This window comes from Podarcis muralis, chromosome 4, assembly GCF_964188315.1.
Source record: "Podarcis muralis chromosome 4, rPodMur119.hap1.1, whole genome shotgun sequence".
Taxonomy (NCBI): Eukaryota; Metazoa; Chordata; class Lepidosauria; order Squamata; family Lacertidae; genus Podarcis; species Podarcis muralis.
In genome coordinates this window covers 7,231,834-7,251,968 of record NC_135658.1, presented here as the reverse complement: position 1 = coordinate 7,251,968, position 20,135 = coordinate 7,231,834, and the positions used below count along the sequence as shown (strand labels likewise).

General features: G+C 42.1%; 1 protein-coding gene and 1 long non-coding RNA gene across 2 annotated transcripts in view; one reads left to right on the top strand and one right to left on the bottom strand.

The window, feature by feature from the left end:
* LOC114595276 (uncharacterized) overlaps positions 1–4,516 on the top strand; it is a 38,913-nt gene extending 34,397 nt beyond the window's left edge. Inside the window, exon 7 of the mRNA XM_077928078.1 lies at positions 710–4,516. Within this exon, the coding sequence (XP_077784204.1) occupies positions 710–1,832 (1,123 nt within the window). The 3' untranslated portion in view covers positions 1,833–4,516. The remainder of the gene's footprint in view (positions 1–709) is intronic.
* Positions 1–20,135, bottom strand: part of LOC114595519 (uncharacterized) — a 128,508-nt gene that overhangs the window by 45,011 nt on the left and 63,362 nt on the right. The gene's annotated exons all lie outside the window — the stretch shown is intronic.

The window sequence follows — 20,135 nt, the reverse complement described above, 5'->3', positions numbered from 1 at the left end:
TCCACAAACTTTCTTCTAATTTCTTCATAACTGTAGCCCTGTTCACTTAATAGTACTATTTTACATCACTTTCTGGGTGACCAATCAACTCTTTGTGCCATTTCTTTAATATTATTATGTTCTTCAACCTGACTAAATGAAAGAAGACAGAAAACCAACCAACTTGTTAGCAATCAAGTAACACACTGACAAAAGTCAACCTAAGCAAGTTGTGCTTCCTTTTTCTGGTTTTTTCGCTATAATGTTTGATAGAATACGAGTAATTAAAAAAACTTTGTTGAATTGCATTCTTGATTAAATTAAATTATCTTTCCATTGATATATAATTTTATAATATTACTCCAAAAGAAGCAGAGTTTTGAGCCATCAAGCCTCTGAAATTTTTCTCCAAAGGCTTCTGCAATTTTGACCACTACTGTATATCAAACAAAGCAACATTCAACAACACATCAGAATATCATAATAAATATGTTGGTTAATGACAAACAACACAGGTAATGAACACACACCCAACTCCCTTCAGTTCTTCTCGATTTGTTCCTGACGCTCTAACCCTTTTTGTCTGCATTGCAGATTGTGATGAATCGGAAATCGAGAACAAAGGTGACCAAGATAAAATCCCCAGAGAGGAGAAGCCACGTAAAAATTTAGAGTGTGGAGAAAGCTGCAGTCAGAGCTCCCATTCCACTTCCCATCAACAAAATCTCATTGGAAAGAAACCATATCAGTGTGTGGAATGTGGAAAGAGTTTCAGGAAGAGCTGTGATCTCACTTGCCATCAAAGAATTCATACAGGGGAGAAACCCTATCAGTGTGTGGAATGTGGAAAGAGCTTCAGTAACAGCCGCAGTCTCACTTCACATCAAAGAATTCATATAGGGGTGAAACCATATCAGTGTGTGGAATGCGGAAAGAGCTTCAGTGACAGCCACAGTCTCACCTCCCATCAGAGAATTCATACAGGGGAGAAACCCTATCAGTGTGTGGAATGTGGAAAATGGTTCAGTCAGAGCTCCCATCTCACTTCCCATCAAAGAATTCATACAGGGGAGAAACCCTATCAGTGTGTGGAATGTGGAAAGAGCTTCAGGAAGAGCTGCGATCTCACTTGCCATCAAAGAATTCATACAGGGGAGAAACCCTATCAGTGTGTGGAATGTGGAAAGAGCTTCCTGAAGAGCTCCCATCTCACTTCCCATCAAAAAATTCATACAGGTCAGAAACCTTATCAGTGTGTAGAATGTGGAAAGAGCTTCAGTCAGAGCTCCGATCTCACTTCCCATAAGCGAATTCATACAGGGGAGAAACCCTATCAGTGTGTGGAATGTGGAAAGAGCTTCAGGAAGAACTACCATCTCACTTCCCATCAAAGAATTCATACAGGGGAGAAACCCTATCAGTGTGTGGAATGTGGAAAGAGCTTCAGGAAGAAATTCATTCTCACTTCCCATCAAAGAATTCATACAGGGGAGAAACCCTATCAGTGCATGGAATGCGGAAAGAGCTTTAGTCACAGCAATAGTCTCACTTCTCATCAAAGAATTCATACAGGGGAGAAACCCTATCAGTGCATGGAATGCGGAAAGAGCTTTAGTCACAGCAATAGTCTCACTTCTCATCACATAATTCATACAGGGGAGAAACGCTATCAGTGTGTAGAATGTGGAAAGAGCTTCAGTCATAGCTCCTCTCTCACTTCCCATCAAAGAATTCATACAGGGGAGAAACCCTATCAGTGTGTGGAATGTGGAAAGAGCTTCAGTCAAAGCTCCAAACTCACTTCCCATAAAAGAATCCATTCAAAGGTCGGAAAAACCATTTTACAGCTTTAGGAGCTAAGAAATCCGCACCTTTATTACCTTGCGTTTGGCTGATTGACATCTAATGCCTTTTGAACATGTGGTGTTTTGTGTTTTTATGTTGTAACCATCCTGAGACCTGTGGGTGTAGGAATAGGCGCCAATGTTTAAAGACCTAGGCGTCTCCCCCCCATAAAATATTTAATTTGGCCTGTGGCGTTTGCCCTCCTAGGTGTATGGCATCATACTGGGTCATAAGGAAAGGGTTAACTAAATGTAAAATGATTAACCAATAGGAACCCAAGGGGAGGAGTTAGAGTTGTTAAGAAGTGAGTCTGGAGTTAGAGAAGGGAGAGGGAGGATAAGTCTGTGGGTTGGGCTAGTTTGATGCGAGAGAGCGAGAGAATCTGTTAAGAGGAGTCAGTTAAACAGCTGGGATAATCAGTTAGAAGGTATTAGGAAGGTATATGCCGGTAATGAAACTAAGGTTAAGAAACTGACAAGAAAAATTATCTGAAACCATAAACTTGTTAATGCTTATAAAATAACTTGTTTATTTGGTTTAATGTTAACAACTGTCTAGATGCAGTGTGTACCTGAGAGAAATGGGTTGGTGGCAGCGGGGAAGCGATCCAGTGGTGGCACAGGGATCAATAGACTGTCAAACGTCCGGGGACCCTGTGTGAACACCACAAAAGTGTTGGCAGCGGTGGGATAACATCAATACGCCTGTGAGATCCATTCAATACCCTGTGGTGGGATATTTAGATTGTTGCGCCTAGTCACCAAAAAAGCGACAGCAGCAGTGGGATCCAAATCAATATGTTTGAGGCGGGATCAGATAGATACGCCTGTGTTGCGGAAAACAATACACTTGGAGGGGGAAGGGTAAATCTGTGAAGTGATTACCTAGCCTGAGTGTGTAGTTGTAAAATACCCAAGGTAAGCCACAAAGCCAAAATAACAAGGAAAAAGAGAGCTCAAAATCTGTTCTGGCAGAGGGTTTAGGCTCATGGTCAGAGGAAGTAAGCTTGAAGGGTTAGAGAGAAAACCCATAGCAGAACTTTGGGACCAGAGTCTTGAGAGAAGCCTAGCCAGAGAGAACGGTACTGAGAGGAAATTTCTCTTATTTTGTTAATTTACTGACAATTCTCACTCACACATTATGCCGCCTAAAAAGATAAGAAACCCTGTGAGGGAAACAACTTCTGAAAGTTCTGAAGGAGAGGAGAATGGAAATCCTCAGAGGGGAGATTTTAAACAAGGATTGGCCGGTAGAGAGGAATTGAACTTAAATTTTAACCTAATTTGATACTGAAACGGAAAGGTCCAAATAGGATGTCAGCCTTCCGTTTCTTTGTAGACCGTACAAAGCAAAGACAGAGTAAGCTAGAGTCTGGAAAATTATTACCAAAAGACTGGACTTCATCATCTAAAAAGTTAGACCCCCCTTCTTTTGGCAGGAGAAGGGGGAGCTTTTCTTTGGAACGTCTAAAACTGCCGAAGTAAGCTTAAAGTAAAGTAAGCGTCCACCGTCCTAACCCTGGAGCGGGTGTCAGGACTGATATTCAAAGCTCATTGACCAGAGACAGAAGCTTTGACAGCTAGCTAAATGAAGAGAAACATTGTGATTCCACTGTGTCCTTTCGCATTTTAAAGGAACAAATTTGGATAAAAGTATCAAAACAAAACAAAAAAAAAGTAACTTTGCGGCTGGATCTGCAATAGAAGTTTACCGCCTAGAGGGAGAACGGGAAATTATAGCTGCTTACAGGGAATTTCCAGCTGCTGCAGACTATCTCGTGGGAATTTGACTGGTGTCCTTGAAGCACAATGTATTCAGAAGCACTATTGTGTGTGTTTTTTTAAAAAACAAATGCCCTACTGGAAGAATTGCATGAGGAAACGAATTTGACGACTGACTTGGTTGGGAAACTTAAGCAGACAGTGGAAAATTTGGACCAGGCAGTGGGAAAAAGAACGGAGCTTACCCAGGAATCAAGTCAGGAGTCTGCCGTAATAGAACAGATGAAAGAAGAGGAGGATGTGGAATTTTGGGAGCCAGAGATGGAGTCAGAGATGGAGGAAGTTGCGGCCCAGCAGGAACATGAGCTTTTGGATTTACCAATCGATTGTCGGAAAAATCAGACCTGGAAAGATAAAGTTTGGATTGGTCTGGAAATGGGGGGGGGGTTGGATTGACCCCCCTGAGCAGGAATTTATGGACTTTCCGAGTCTGGGAATGGGAGGGCTGGAGATATGGGGGCTCCCAATTTTGGAAAGACTTTGAAATATGACTTTAAATCTTCTATGGAGTTCAATATGGACTGTGGGAAAAGGGCTGACTTGTTGAAAAGGGGCAATAACATTACTAAGTTGGAGTTCACACGAGGGAAAGGAGACCCGGAAGAAAAATTGTGGAAGGGACAGGGAAGAGACTTAAGGGCCTTGGATATAAGGTTACCAGGTTAATGTGCTAGTTCTATGAGATAAAATGGACTGACAAATCCGGAACCAGGGGGAGGGGACGCTGGATGAAGATTGGATTGTTTCATTCTCTTTATTGGACTAGTAGGACTGTTTTATATATTTGATGAACGCTAGAAGGATGTTTGAAAGGAAATGGTTTGGCTTTAGTATAAATGTTTATAGGATTAGGTAAGAATATAATGGATATGAGAAATTAGTAAAAATAAGTTTCAAGTTTTGAATTTTAAGGTTTTTTTCTTCTTCTTTATGGAATAAGATAATGATGAAAATAGATTAAGACAATGAAAGATTAAGATAAGGAAAGTGGGAAAGGATTTGCTGAATCAACAAATGGAATTGGAATACAAAAAAGGGAGAGGCGAGGAAGTCTGGGAAATAAGTAAATGAAAGTTAAGTGAAAGAAGGTGCAATTGTTTTTAATCACTGTTTTATTTTTGTATTTTGCTTTTTGTGTTTTTTCTCTTTTTTTCTTTCTTTTTACACTTTTGTAATTCTTTGAAAATTTCAATAAATATATTTGAAGAAAGAAAAAAAGAGTGGAAAACAAATTATACAAATCCCAAAGAACCGAAATGCTGGGGATGTGGAAAATTTGGCCACAAACATTTTAATCGTAGAGCTGGAGGGGAAATGTTAGCCCTCCAAAAAAAACACCATATTGTATCAAAGCAGCTGAGGAGAGCCAAGCTAGTCAGGATAGGCCGAAGCCTGCTGAAGTGGTGGAGGCTAAAGTGGCACATTGCTATGCCATTAAACAAGACAATCTTTTTTTGAAAAACGCTGGGGAAATTATTTGGATTGAAGGGAGGAGATTTCTAGGGTTAAAAGATGCAGGCTCGCAAATCACTATTGTCCACCCAGAGATAATCTGTCCCACCAAAATAATTCCAAGGAAAGTTATGCGATTAAAAGGAATTTCAAAGTAGCCTGAGGTATTACCCGTTGCAGAGATCCATGTTAAGTTCCAAGATTGGTCAGGACAGTGGCAGGTTGCCATTTCTGAGGAGATTCCCACTCCTGTGCTGATCGGATGGGATCTCTTAGAGCATGAACAGAGTTCTTTTGTAGTTACTCACTCCAAGAGTCACCCGATGCTGAGGGGAAAGCTAGTGTTGTCAAAGGAGACAGAGCTGAGGAACAGATCTCTGAGGGGAGAAATGAAGCCCTGCTGGTTCCTTTTACAAAAAACCAAAAACCTAGTTTTGCCCAAGAACAGAAAGAGGATGCTGATTTAATTAATTGTTTTGAGGCAGCCCAAACAAAGCAGAAAACCTGGTACGACAAAAAGGCCAGACTAAGAACTTTTGAACCCAATAGTGAAGTGTTGCTACTGAGACCAACCAAAGGAAATAAAATGCAACTAGCATGGAAGGAACCATACAAAATCGTGTCCAAAATGAGTGATGTAAATTACGTAATCCAACAAGGGGAAGAAGGGCGTCAGGTGGTTCGTGTGAACATGTTAAAGCCTTATCTTAGACTAGAAGGCTGGACAGTGTATGCAATACGTGAAGATCCAGACGAAGCCGATAGAACATGCTGGGAAGGGAGAGGGGAGCAATTGTGCAATCTACAAGAAATTAAGATAGCTCCTACATTAACCCTTAATCAGCAGGTGGAGGTTAAGCAGATCCTACAAGATTATAAGGAAATTTTCAGTAATACTCCAGGTAGAGCTAAGGGAGTTGTACATCATATCGACACCGGGGATGCCGAGCCCATTGCTGTAACCCCCTATAGGATAACAGGAGAATATGTGGGGAAAGTTAGCAATGAGGTAAGGGAGATCTTGAAGGCAGGGATCATAACCCCTTTGGAAAGCCCCTGGGTAGCATCCAAAGTGTTGTTAGACAAACCTGAGGGATCTATCACATTTTGCCTGGATTATAGGAAGCTGAACCATGTCACTAAAGCAGATGCATATCCAATGCCGCGTTTAGATGACCTGATCGAAGCTATAGGCCAGTGTCATTACATCACCTGCCTAGACTTAACAAAGGGATACTATCAAGTAAAAATGGAGCCTAGGAACCAGGAGAAAACTGTGTTTAGAAGTCGCTTAGGGCTGTTTGAGTTTAAAGAATGCGCCAGCCACTTTTCAGTGACTGGTGGACAAAATCCTGAACGGATTGCGAGGGTTCACAGTTGCTTATTTAGACGATATTGCTGTGTACAGTCCAACTTGGGATAAACACAAAGAGCACTTAGGGATAGTGCTACAGCGAATTAAAGAGGCGAGCTTAACCATCAAAGCTAGCAAATGTCAGATAGGGGGCTCGATTATTCAATACCTGGGACACATGGTGGGAGGAGGAGTGATGAAACCTTTAGAGACAAAGGTAGAAGCCATTTCAAAATTGCCTACCCCTACCTCCAAGAAGAAAGTCAGAGCTTTCCTAGGACTAGCCGGTTATATCGAAAATTTATTCCAAAATTTAGTGAGTTAGCAGCGCCTTTATCTGACCTAACTCAGAAGAAGGAGCCAGATAAGGTTAAATGGACAGCAGCATGTCAGCAGGCCTTTGTTTTTTGTTTTTTAATAAAATTTTATTAATTTTCCATAAGTAAAAACAAACACAACAAAAACATAAACAAACATAAAATGGACCTCCCCATACCACCCCTTTTCTGCATCCTTATTTCAAATTTTTCCAGCAACCCTTTAGTCATAAGCATATTTTACTCATTTCATATATTTAACTTCCTTAACTTATTAGTAACAGCTGTAGTTCTTTGTTTCTTATCTCCCTGACCCCTAATTTTCATCCAAATTACAACAGTTTTTAAGATATGTTTTAAATTTGTTCCAATCTTCTTCCACCGCCTCCTTCCCCCGGTCTCGAATTCTGCCAGTCATCTCTGCCAGTCCCATGTAGTCAATCACTTTCGTCTGCCATTCTTCCAACGTGGGTAGTTCTTGTGTCTTCCAATACTTTGCTAGAAGAATTCTTGCTGCTGTTGTGGCATACATAAAAAATGTCTTATCCTTCCTTGGCACCATTTGGCCCACCATACCCAAGAGAAAAGCTTCTGGTTTCTTGGGAAAGGTTCTCTTAAGAACTTTCTTAATTTCATTATAGATCATTTCCCAGAAAGCCTTAATCTTCGGGCAGGTCCACCAAAGGTGGTAGAAGGTTCCCTCCGTTTCATTACATTTCCAACATTTGTTATTGGGCAGATGATAAATCTTCGCTAACTTAGCAGGAGTCATGTACCACCTATAGATCATTTTCATAATGTTTTCTCTTAAGGCATTACATGCCGTAAATTTAACACCGGTGGTCCATAACTGCTCCCAGTCAGCAAGTTCAATGTCATGTCCAATATCCTGTGCCCATTTAATCATACTTGATTTCACCATTTCATCTTGAGTATTCCACTTCAACAGCAAATTATACATTCTTGACAAGTTTTTAGTGTTGGGTTCTAACAATTCTGTTTCTAGATTTGACCTCTCCACTTGGAAGCCTTTCTTTCTGTCCTGCTTAAATACTTCATTTATCTGACGGTAATGTAACCAATCTCTCACTTTATCCTTCAGTTTCTCAAAGCTCTGCAGTTTTGTTTTTTCACCTTCGTGTTCTAGAATTTCAGAGTATTTGGGCCATTTAGACCCCATATTAAGTTTTTTCACCTCTTTAGCTTCCATTGGTGACAACCACCTGGGAGTTTTACTTTCCAATAGATCTTTGTAACGTATCCAAACATTATACAATGCTTTCCTAACCATATGGTTCTTAAAGCCTTTATGCAATTTTACCTTGTCATACCATATATATGCATGCCATCCAAATCTGTTATCAAACCCTTCTAAGTCCAAAATGTCTGTATTCTCAAGAAGTAGCCAGTCCTTCAACCAGCAGAACTCTGCTGATTCATAGTAAAGCCTTAAGTCCGGCAGGGCAAAACCCCCTCTATCTTTTGCATCTGTTAGTGTCTTAAATTTGATTCTGGGCTTTTTGCCCTGCCAGACAAATTTAGATATGTCTTTCTGCCACTTCTTGAAACAGTCCATCTTGTCCATTATTTGCAATGTCTGAAACAAAAACAACATTCTAGGCAATACATTCATCTTGATAACAGCAATTCTGCCTAACAAGGAAAGTTTCAACCTTGACCATGTGTCTAGATCTTTCTTAACTTCTGTCCAACATTTATCATAATTGTCTTTAAATAGGTTCACATTTTTTGATGTCAAGTTCACCCCCAGGTACTTCACTTTCTTTGCTATCCCCAAGCCTGTTTCACTCTGGAATCTCTGTTTTTCCTCATTTGTTAGATTTTTCTCCAACACTTTAGTTTTTTGTTTGTTCAGTTTAAATCCTGCAACCTGACCAAATATCTCAATCAGTTCTAAAACCCTTTTAGTACTAGTGTTTGGCTGTTGTAGGGTCAATACCAGGTCATCTGCAAATGCCCTTAATTTATACTCTTTAACTCCGACCTGAATTCCTTTAACCAACTGGTCCTTTCTAATCATATTTAACAAAACCTCCAGGACCGATATAAAAAGTAGAGGGGAAATAGGGCATCCCTGTCGTGTTCCTTTCTCTATGGATATTTCTTCTGTTACCACATTGTTTACAATTAATTTTGCTTTCTGTTCAGAGTATATTGCACCTATACCATTTTCAGAACCTTGGCCTACCCCCATCCCTTGGAGATTCTTCTTCATAAAACTCCAGCAAATGTTGTCAAAGGCTTTCTCCGCGTCCACAAATATCAAAACCGCTTTTCTGTTAATGTTCACTTCCAGCAGTTCCAAAATATCTATTATATTCCTCACATTAACTGACATGTGTCTTCCTGGGAGAAAGCCAGCTTGGTCCTTATGAATCTCATCTACCAATACTTTCTTCAGTCTTTTTGCTAAAATGTCTGCAAATATTTTGTAATCCACATTTAGTAATGATATAGGGCGGTAGTTCTTAACCTGGTTCTTTTCAGTCTCAGTTTTTGGTATAAGTGAAATAAAAGCTTCTTTCCACGATTCAGGTGCCTTTTTCCCCTCCAGTATTTCATTGCAAACTTCTTTCAATGGTTGCACTAACCATTCTTTCAAAGCTTTATAATATCTGGCCGTCAAGCCATCTGGTCCTGGAGATTTTCCCAGTTGTGTTTTTTGAATGGCATCCTCTATTTCTTGTTCTGTTATTTTCTCATTCAATGTCAATTTACTTTGTTCTGAAATTTTAGGCAGTCCATATTTTTTAAGAAATTCCTCTATTTCTTGTTCATTCACTGGCCCTTGTGTGTATAATTTCCTGAAAAAACTTTGGAAACAATTACTTATCTCATTTGGCTTATAAATATTTTTCCCATCCACCTCTAAACTGGTCACTGTATTCATCTTCTGCCTCTTTTTCAGTTGCCATGCAAGAAGCTTCCCACATTTGTCTGCTGATTCGAATGACCTTTGTCTCATTTGCTTAATTTTCCATTCTATTTCTTGATTTGTCAATTCCATGTATTGCATCTGATAATACTTTATTTCTCTCAAAATCTCATGAGACTTTGGTTTTGACCTCAATTTCTTTTCTCCTTCCTTCATTTTTTCTAAAATTCTTTCTTTCTTTTCATTTTGTTTTTTCCTCTTGATCGAGTTCTGTTGTATCAGGAAGCCTCGCATCACAGCTTTACTTGCGTCCCAAATTATTCTTTTTTCCACTTTTGTTCTTAAATTTATCTCAAAGTAATCTTTCAATGTATTTTGGGCCTTTTTATAAATTTCTTCATCTCTAAATAAGGAGTCATTCATTCTCCATCTAAAGGATCCAGTTGTTGTCAGTTTCATTTCCATCTTTACCGCATTATGGTCGGAGCAAGTTTTTGGGCAGATTTCTACTTTTTTTATCTTTGGTGCCATCACACTAGATACCCAAATTTGATCGATTCTTGTCCAGGTCATTTTTGCTTCAGAGAAAAAAGTTCCCTCTCGAGAGAGAGGATTCCTAGTTCTCCAAATGTCAATCAGGTCCATGTTGTCAGTCATTTCAAAAAAAGTCTTTGGTAATCTTCCTTCTTTAGAAATTACTTGTCTTTGTGCTTTATCCATATTTGTAGAGACCACTCCATTCATGTCTCCCATCAATATCACTCTGTAGTCAAGATAGTCCAATAAAGTCTCATGCAACTTCTTAAAAAATTCGGCCTTCCCATCATTTGGTGCATATATTCCAATTATCAAATATTTTTCTCCTTGAATTTGTATTTCAATTGCCAAATATCTTCCTTCTTCATCCTTAAATTTCATTTTAGGATCCAATTTTTCTTTTGCATAAATCACTACTCCTCTTTTTTTTACTTTATCTGAAGAAATGAATTCTTGTCCTAATCTTTTGTTAACAAGCAATTTTCTGTGTATTCTAGTTATGTGAGTTTCTTGTAAACATATCAGATCCAACTGTTCCCTTTTCAAGATATGGAAGACTTGACGTCTTCTTCTGGGAAGGTTAAGGCCATTACAGTTCCAGCTAAGAAGTTGCAGAGACATTTTGTTTAGTGGGTACTTATCCCTCCGACTGCTCCAAGTTTTTCTTCCTCTTCAGTTGGTAGTTGTGGTAGTCTAAATGATAGATTTGCGATATCCGTTAGTCCTCCTCCTCCTGATGTTAGTCCTTCTCTTTGTGTTGCTAGGTCAAATGTTCCTTTCTGTAGGTCCTCTTGGTTTCTCTCCAAAAAATGTTCTTTGTCTTGTACTGTTCTTATTCTCACCTTCTTTCCTTTATAGTTGAAGGACAGTCCCTGTGGAAATTCCCACCTAAAAGGTATTAAATTCTTCTTCAGTAGGTTGGCCAAATCTCTGTAAAAAGTTCTCACTTCCAAAATATATTTAGGGATGTCTTTAAAAATTTGTATTTGAATATTCCCAATTACCAAGGCTTTTTGGTAATGTAAGTTTAATATTTTGTCTCTCTCCTCTTTGGTTCTTAAGGTGATCAGACAATCCCTTGACTTCTTGCTTTGCCTTCTGCCAAGTCGGAAAGCAGTTGTTATCTCAATTTCTTCATCCTCCAAATCCTCTTGCCAATTTTCCAGAATTGCCTGTGTGAGGAATTCCGCCAGACTGTCCCCTTCGTTCTCTGGGACCTGTCTCAATTTCAAATTCCTTTCCTTTCTCTGAAGTTCCAATAAGGAGAGGGCTGCCTCGTGCTCAGTCACTTTTTTCTCTATCGGTGCAAGTTTCCCCTGTGTGTCATCTGCTATAGATTTCGCACTTTCTGCAATTTTTCTAGTTTCTGTATTTTCCTGAATCAGTCTATTTATAGATTCTGTGTTAGAGGTCACACTCGTGGTGTTCAGTGTTGGAGGGGGATTTCCAGCCGGTGGCAGAGGACAGAGTGACTCCAGGAGACATAGGTGTAAAAACCCAAACTAAAACGAAGACTTTATTACTAAGCAAATAAACACAAACTCTGGTGGGTGTTATTCCTGCAGGCAGGCAACAAAACTCAGCTTTTTTCCTTTATAGCAACGGTCACCTGCAGCCAATTAATCCCAGAAACTTCTTAAAGGTATACACACATGTTTCTGTGCCGAATGTCCTCTAACACCCCCTCTCATTCAAACAGAAACAATAGTATTTTAAACAGAACAGAACATATTTACATATCACACACAGCAACTCCCAACTTTGCTACCAGTCGTGCATGTTTTTTGAATTTCTAAACCGAGATAATTTTTTACTGGACCCAAATCTCTTACTTTAAATTCCTTTCTTAGTTGTTCTGCAAATTTTTCCACTTGCTTGTCTCTTTTTGTAGAGTAAAGCAAATCATCAACATAACACAAACACAATTCTTGTTTATCACCCTTTCCTTTAGTATACAAGCAGTTATCAGCTAAGCTTCTTTTAAAACCAAGATTTTTTAAAGCATTATCAAGACACTCGTTCCAATTTCTAGCTGACTGTTTGAGCCCATAAATTGCTTTGTTCAGCCTATATACAGAATTCTGTTCTCCTGCCTCAAAACCTGGCGCTTGATTCATAAAAATTTCTTCTTGCAGATTTGCGTTAAGATAAGCTGTTTCAATATCAAAATGGTTTACCTTAAACCCACGTTGTGCTGCAAGAGCTAGCAATAAGCATGCACTTTCACTCCTTGCAGTAGGAGAAAAAGGTTTCATCAAAGCTTTCACCTTTTCTTTGAGTAAAGCCTTGTGCTACCAGTCTGGCTTTGTACTTAACATCACCATCTGCCAAGTGTTTTATTTTATACACCCATCTACAGCCCACTGCCTTTTTTCCTTCAGGTAATGGCTCAATGGTAAAGACATTGTGTTCTGCTAAAGATTTCATTTCTGCTTTCATTGCATTTTTCCACCTTACTATTTCCTGGTGTGGTAACTTTAAAACTTCCTCATAATCACAAGGTTCCTTTTTCATATCAACAGTTTTAGCTTCTTGTATAGTAAACCTTTCTGGAGGTACCCCTTTATTGCTTCTTTGTGACCTTCTAACTTGAACACTCTCCCCCTCTGAACTATCTTCCCCTTCTGATTTATCCTGCTCAGGAGAAATTGGTTCAGCTTTAGGAGATTGTGTACTGGGATCCTCATCCCCTGAATCCTCATCACTGTCACTTTCAGAACTTTCTTTAATTTGTGGCTTTTCTTCCTCAGATTTCACAAATTTATCTGTATCATCAGAAGATAACACAACTTCTGAATTTCCATGTAAACGAACCCAACCATCTTGCTCACAAAACTCTGCATGTCTTGATATTACAACTCTGCCACGCCCTAGTGCAAAACGATACCCCTTTGACCAAGTTTGATAGCCAACAAACCTAAGTTTCTTTGCCTTGGGCTCTCCTTTCCTTCTCTGTCCTTTTGGGACGTGAACCCAAGCCCAGCAACCAAAAGTTTTAACATGGTCCAAAAAGGGTTTTTTTCCATAAAGCAAAAAATGAGGGGTGTTGTTTATGGTAGAATGAAACAATCTGTTCTGTATGTAGTTAGCACACAGAATTCCTTCCCCCCAATACTTCCTGGATAGGCCAGAATCACATAGCATTGAATCTAGCATTGTTTGTAAAGATCTTATCTTGCGTTCTGCAACTGAATTTTCTTCAGGCGAAAAAGGACACGATTTACGGTGACTAATACCACGCTTTTTCAACCAAACTTGGAGGGCTTCAGACATAAACTCGCCTCCACGGTCACTTTGCAACTGGGTAACTTTGTAGGGAAACTGCCTTTCTATATAGTTGATCCAATTCTTAATCAGTTGACCAGTTTCACTTTTGTGTTTTAACAAATATACCCAAGTATACCGGCTATAATCATCCACAAGAACCAAAAAAAACTTTGCTCCTCCTTCAGACTCTGCAAATGGCCCACAAAGGTCTGAATGTACTAAAGCAAATGGCCTCTTGCTAATTCTAGTACTTTCAGGATAAGACCCTCGCTTACTTTTAGACTCCTTGCAGGTATTGCAGTCTAGAAAAACTGAACATTTTTTCATTTTAATTCCCTTGCTTAATTCTGGCATTTTTGCAATACTGCGGAAATTGGCATGCCCCAAACGACGATGCCACAGATGCTGGCACTCATCATGCAAGGCTCTATTACAGGCTTTAACACATGCCCCAGACTCACTTACTAGCTGGTCTTTCAAAACAAACAAACCATTTTGTAGTGACGCTGTAACCACTTTTCCAGCTTTCTCTATTCTACAGCCTGAACCAGAAAAGGTTACTTTAAATCCCTGCTTAACAAGACTTGTAACTGAAAGCAAATTATTTTCTAAACTTGGTACACATAAAACATTGGTAAACTTGGTACTTAAACAGTTGATATTCACACTACCCTTTCCAGCTGACTCATGCACTGTTCCATCAGCTAGTACTACATTTACAGATTTACAAGGCTGCTTTTCTACAAGGGTTTGTGCAGACTTAACAAAAATGTTTGTCACTGCTGAGTCTAAAATCCAGTCTTGTCCATCGTCGTGACTGGTGCCTCGAACTGCTGCAGAAACATACTGGACTTGACTCTTCCTGCCTCCTCGCTTCCCAGCAAACGCAGGCCGCCCTTGTCTTGTATTTTCTCCCACAGACACAGTGCATTGTCGTACTAAATGCTTGGTTGACCCACAACGATAGCATCTTCTAACTGTGAACGCTGCTTCCTCTCTGTGGTTTACAACCTCTTTAGGTTGCCGCTCCTCATCAGTTGCATATCTTTTACTGGACTGCCTCCCATTTCTGGAGTTACGGTGAGGGGTTGTGGCCTTCATCTCATGGCGTCTTTCCTCCTCATCAAGCAAACGCCCAGTTAAGAAATGCATTGTTAATTGGCTTTCTGGGATTGCTTCCAGAGTCATCACTAAATTGTCCCATGACTCAGGAAGTGAAGACAGCACAATGTAAACCTTTCTCTGTTCAGAAAAATGTTCCCCAAGTTCATTTAACTGTGAAAATAAATCACGCATTCTTTGAAGATGTGTTGAAACACATTCACCCTCACTTAGTCTGGCTCGGTACAGAGCTCTCGTTAGAGTAATTTTGCTGCCAGCAGTGTCTCTAATATGTATCGCTCTCAGTGCTTGCCAAATCTCACTTGCTGTTTCAAGGTCTCGCACATGAGATAACTGAGACTTCTCTAAACTCAAAATTAAATTGGCATAGGCTTTGTCCTCCAGCCTTTGGTCTGCTTCATCTACTTCTTCATCCTCCTCTTTTACAGGAGGGTTAACAATAGCAGTCCAACATTGTTCTTTCTTTAAAAACGCCTGCATCTGTAAACTCCATGACATATAATTGGACTCTCCCAGTTTCTCTACTGGAAAATAGGAAGCTCCCCCTTGAGCTCCAGCTCCAAGTCCAGCCATGGCACCACCCAGCTTTCAGCTTTCCACTCAGTCCTTACTCACACGTGGCTTGAAAAAAAGTTCGGCTCCTGTCCTGGTCCCAAACAGACACTCCCTGCCGATGCCTTCACACAGCCAGCTGCTTGAGAAACGCTGAGTTGCTTCCAGTCTCTGGGTTCTTTTCACGCTCTGTCTCTGCCCACTCAGGACTGGGGACTGGGCCCATAACCTGTTGGAGGGGGATTTCCAGCCGGTGGCAGAGGACAGAGTGACTCCAGGAGACATAGGTGTAAAAACCCAAACTAAAACGAAGACTTTATTACTAAGCAAATAAACACAAACTCTGGTGGGTGTTATTCCTGCAGGCAGGCAACAAAACTCAGCTTTTTTCCTTTATAGCAACGGTCACCTGCAGCCAATTAATCCCAGAAACTTCTTAAAGGTATACACACACGTTTCTGTGCCGAATGTCCTCTAACATTCAGGTCCAATCTTGCTGTAAGTTCTGTCAGTTTCTTTGAGTTTTCTGTAGATTGCTTTGTTAGAGCTTCTAGGGATTGATTTATTTTAAGCAATGCCTGTGTCATGGAATCCATTGATGCTGTTGTCACTTTTTCCGGTACAGCTGGCGTAATTCCTGAGATTGAGCCTCTTTTCTTTTGTGGTGCTTTGGCTTTGGATCTAGTTTTTATCTCATCTCCCTGGCCGCTCATGTCCCAAGGACGTTCCCACAGGAAATAACTTGCAAATGGAAAATCCCACTGTTAGCCTGTCCCTTTACAACTTTTTCTCTCTTAGTACTCAAGAGGGAGCAGTTAATAGTATCCAAGTTAAGGGAAACAAAGAAACACAAAGCCGGATGCAAAGAGTCTAAAGTCCGCCATTAAAGTTGTTTACAACCTTTTTCCAAATTAGTTTTACTGTCAAAGCTTCAATAAAGAAATCCCATCCAAGTCCTGTAACTTTATCACAAGTTAAAGTACACACTGTATCCACTCTGTATCCACTTTTTAAAGGACAAATCACTTTCCCGGTGTTTAATCCTGGCAGGTCGTCCCGGGGATCAGGGCAATGGAAAACTTTGTTTCCTTCTCAGTTAAAAGTATCTTCGCAAGACTGTCTTTCCCCCCCCTTCTCCTGCTGATCGGGGGGGAGATACGTTCAGCTGTCAGAGTTTGACAGTTCACAGTTCACAGCTATATCTCTTACAACTGCAGCAGGGTCTTTCGTTGCTTTATTCTCTGCAGTCCGGGGGGGGGCAGACTTCCTTATTTTATGCCCTCCCGTTTTCAGCCAATTTTCCAGTTTAATTTTAAAAGTCCCGTTCCTTTTTTCGTTCTTACTCACGGGTGCTTCAGTCCAATTTATCTTTCAGGAAGGAATCGGCGCTCTCCGTTTATGGCGACGCGGCTTCACTCCACGGGCTGGGTAGCGACTCTCAGCACCGCGCTCACTCCCGATGCCGCTCCGGAGCCTTTAAAAAGGCTCTTTCACAGTACCGGGGGGCGCAAAGGTGCCCACCGAGTCTCCTTGCTCTCAGGCTTCAGCGCCTGAGATTTTAGGGGTCCCCCGCTCGCCGTAGCGGGCCAGACCCGAACTCGCGGAGCAGTCCTCCGGAGCTCGGAGGGAGGACTGCCATTAAACGCTGGCGCCGACCGGAAGTCCCTGTCAGCAGGCCTTTGATGCCTTAAATAGCGCCTTGACGTCAGGACCAGTTCTTGTTGCTCCTAATTATGATTGTGAGTTCACCGTCTTCACCGATGCCTCCAATGCCGGGATCGGGGCCCTACTGTTTCAGCAGGGAGAGAAGGACAACCTGCATCCAATCACCTTCATAAGCAAGAAATTACTTCCGAAGGAAAGACATTTTCGACCATCGAGAAGGAATGCCTTGCCAACCTGCGGTTGAAAGTTAACCAGTGCACAGTTATAATTTTTCTGTAGTTAACTGAATACCTAAGATATATCAGGTTTTATGAATAAGTGTACATTTTGCCAGAACAAAGTAATTGATGTACCAATGTTATGTGGGATGTGAAGGGTGTAATAACAGATTATTAATGTTTATTTGCATTAGATATGTAATGCTGATTGATCAGGAGAATAACTACTGTAATTTTCGCTCCATAACATGCACTTTTGTGCATGTTACGGAGCGAATGCACTGGACTGGAGGCCTGGCTGCCGTCAGTCAAGCAAAGCGTCTGTCCTCGCTTTGCTTGCTTTAAAGCAACCTACGGAGGAGCTGGGGAGGAGGGAGGGAAGGAGAGCCATGGCAGCAAAGCGGGCAGCAGCCGCTTACACAGGAGGAGGGACAGACGGGAGCCATATCTAGCCGGAAGGAGGCAGGCAGTTAAACGCCAGCAGGCGCTTTTAAAAGCGTTGCGTAGTCAGCAACAGCTGCTGCAGCCTCAGCTAGCAAAGTTCTGTGCGCTCTCTAAACGGAGCAATGAGGCTGCAGAGGGACGGCAGGGCACAGGAGGGGTTGGATCGGGAAGGAAAAAAATTAAGCAACCAGCAGCCAAAAAAACCCAACCTCAAGCTCTGAGCCACTAGCGCAGTGAAAACCAGGAAGTAAAAAAAAAAGCTGGGGAAGGCACGGGATGAGGGAGAGGGGAAAACTATGCAAATCCCCCGCTGTCTCAGCTGATCCGCTGGGGATGGGAATCATAGAATCATAGAATTGGAAGAGACCACAAGGGCCATCGAGTCCAACCCCCTGCCAAGCAGGAAACACCATCAGAGCACTCCTGACATATGGTTGTCAAGCCTCTGCTTAAAGACCTCCAAAGAAGGAGACTCCACCACACTCCTTGGCAGCAAATTCCACTGTCAAACAGCTCTTACTGTCAGGAAGTTCTTCCTAATGTTTAGGTGGAATCTTCTTTCTTGTAGTTTGGATCCATTGCTCCGTGTCCGCTTCTCTGGAGCAGCAGAAAACAGCCTTTCTCCCTCCTCTATGTGGCATCCTTTTATATATTTGAACATGGCTATCATATCACCCCTTAACCTCCTCTTCTCCAGGCTAAACATGCCCAGCTCCCTTAGCCGTTCCTCATAAGGCATCGTTTCCAAGCCTTTGACCATTTTGGTTGCCCTCCTCTGGACACGTTCCAGTTTGTCAGTGTCCTTCTTGAACTGTGGTGCCCAGAACTGGACACGGTACTCCAGGTGAGGTCTGACCAGAGCTGAATACAGTGGCACTATTACTTCCCTTGATCTAGATGCTATACTCCTATTGATGCAGCCCAGAATTGCATTGGCTTTTTTAGCTGCCGCGTCACACTGTTGGCTCATGTCAAGTTTGTGGTCAACCAAGACTCCTAGATCCTTTTCAGCTGGAGGTGCTTTTTTACTTCTGCAGCTTGTTTTCAGGCAGGATAGATTTGATCATTGTCTGGGTCCTAGTGCCCCTACTGCTTTGTTGTGCTCCATTCTATTGCTGCTGGTGGCTGCTCATCACTCAAACTGAACCTGATACCAGTAGCCACGTGTACAAAGTAGAAGGCTGCAAGGAGGAGCGCTTTCACACAGCTAATGGCGAATCCCCTGCAATCCAAGTCCTCCTCACTTGCTCAGATCTATTCTGCCTCAAAACAAGGAGTGGAAGGAAAAGGCGGCAAACTGTTAAATGGAAAAAACCCCAGGCATAGGGCAAATACCTTAAGTATACCTTTAAAGCAACAGTGCTCTTTCCCTCCCTCCTCCCCGCTCAGCTCCCCGAAAAGATCCTTCTCCACCCACCCGACGCATGTCCCTTGAGTGCTTTTCCTTCCCTCCCCACTTAAAACGTGGTTACAAAGCACGGGTCCACATGGATCCTCAGGATTTTTGCACTGGGTCACCCCAAATTCACCATCAGATCACATGTCTGTGGCCACATCATGAACCACAAAAATCATACATCCACTGTTTCGTTTAGAATATTTTCTTCTTCTTTTCCTCCTCTAAAAACTACGTGCGTCTTATGGTCAGGTGCGTGTTATAGAGCGAAAAATACGGTAGGTTAAGTTATCCCTCCTGAGTCAATCTTCTTGAGGGGGGAGGTATGTGGCGTTAGCCCTCCTAGAAAGAGGCCTTGTTCTGGCTCCAGCAAACGTCAGACTGTCAGTTCTTCTCAACTTCTCAAAATTAAGGGGAAATGTGTGTGCGTCCTATGGAGCGAATGCAGGCTCCCTGGCTTCAGCGAAAGCAACCCGAAGCCTCTGAAGCCTGCGCTCCGGAGGCTTGGAGTTGCTTTCGCTGAAGCCAGGAGAGTCTGGTCTTTGAGGCTGGCGGTGGGGGAAAGCAGCGCTTACCCCCACCGCCAGCCCCACAGACTGGGGGGGGGGGGCAGTGGGAAGGCGTGCAATGCCTTCGCGCTACTCCCCGACTTGGTTTTGAGGCTGGCAGTGGGGGAAAGCAGTGCCAACACTGGTAGCATTTACCTAATAATAGTAATAATAATAATAATAATTTATCATTTGTACCCCGTCCATCTGGCTGGGTTTTCCCAGCCACTCTGGGCGGCTTCCACAGCGACCAAAAATACACTAAAATGTCACACATTAAAAACTTCCCTGAACAGGGCTGCCTTAAGATGTCTTCTGAATCTCAGGTAGTTGTTTATCGCTTTGACATCTGATGGGAGGGCGTTCCACAGGGTGGGCGCCATTACCGAAAAGGCCCTCTGCCTGGTTCCCTGTAGCTTTGATTCTCGCAATGAGGGAACTGCCAGAAGGCCCTCAGCACTGGACCTCCGTGTCCAGACAGAAAGATGGGGGTGGAGACGTTCCTTCAGGTATACAGGACCGAGGCCATTTAGTGCTTTCAAGGTCAGCACCAACACTTTGAATTGTGCTCAGAAACATACTGGGAGCCAATGTAGGTCTTTCAAGACTGGTGTTATACCTCAGCGCAGCACGGGGACTGACTGAGCGGGTGGCGAGATGCTTTCAGCCTCAGACACTTGGCAGGTTCTGAAATGGCCGTGCAGGCCAGATTCACGACCCTGGAGGGCTGGATTCGGCCCGCGGGACATAGTTTGAGGACCC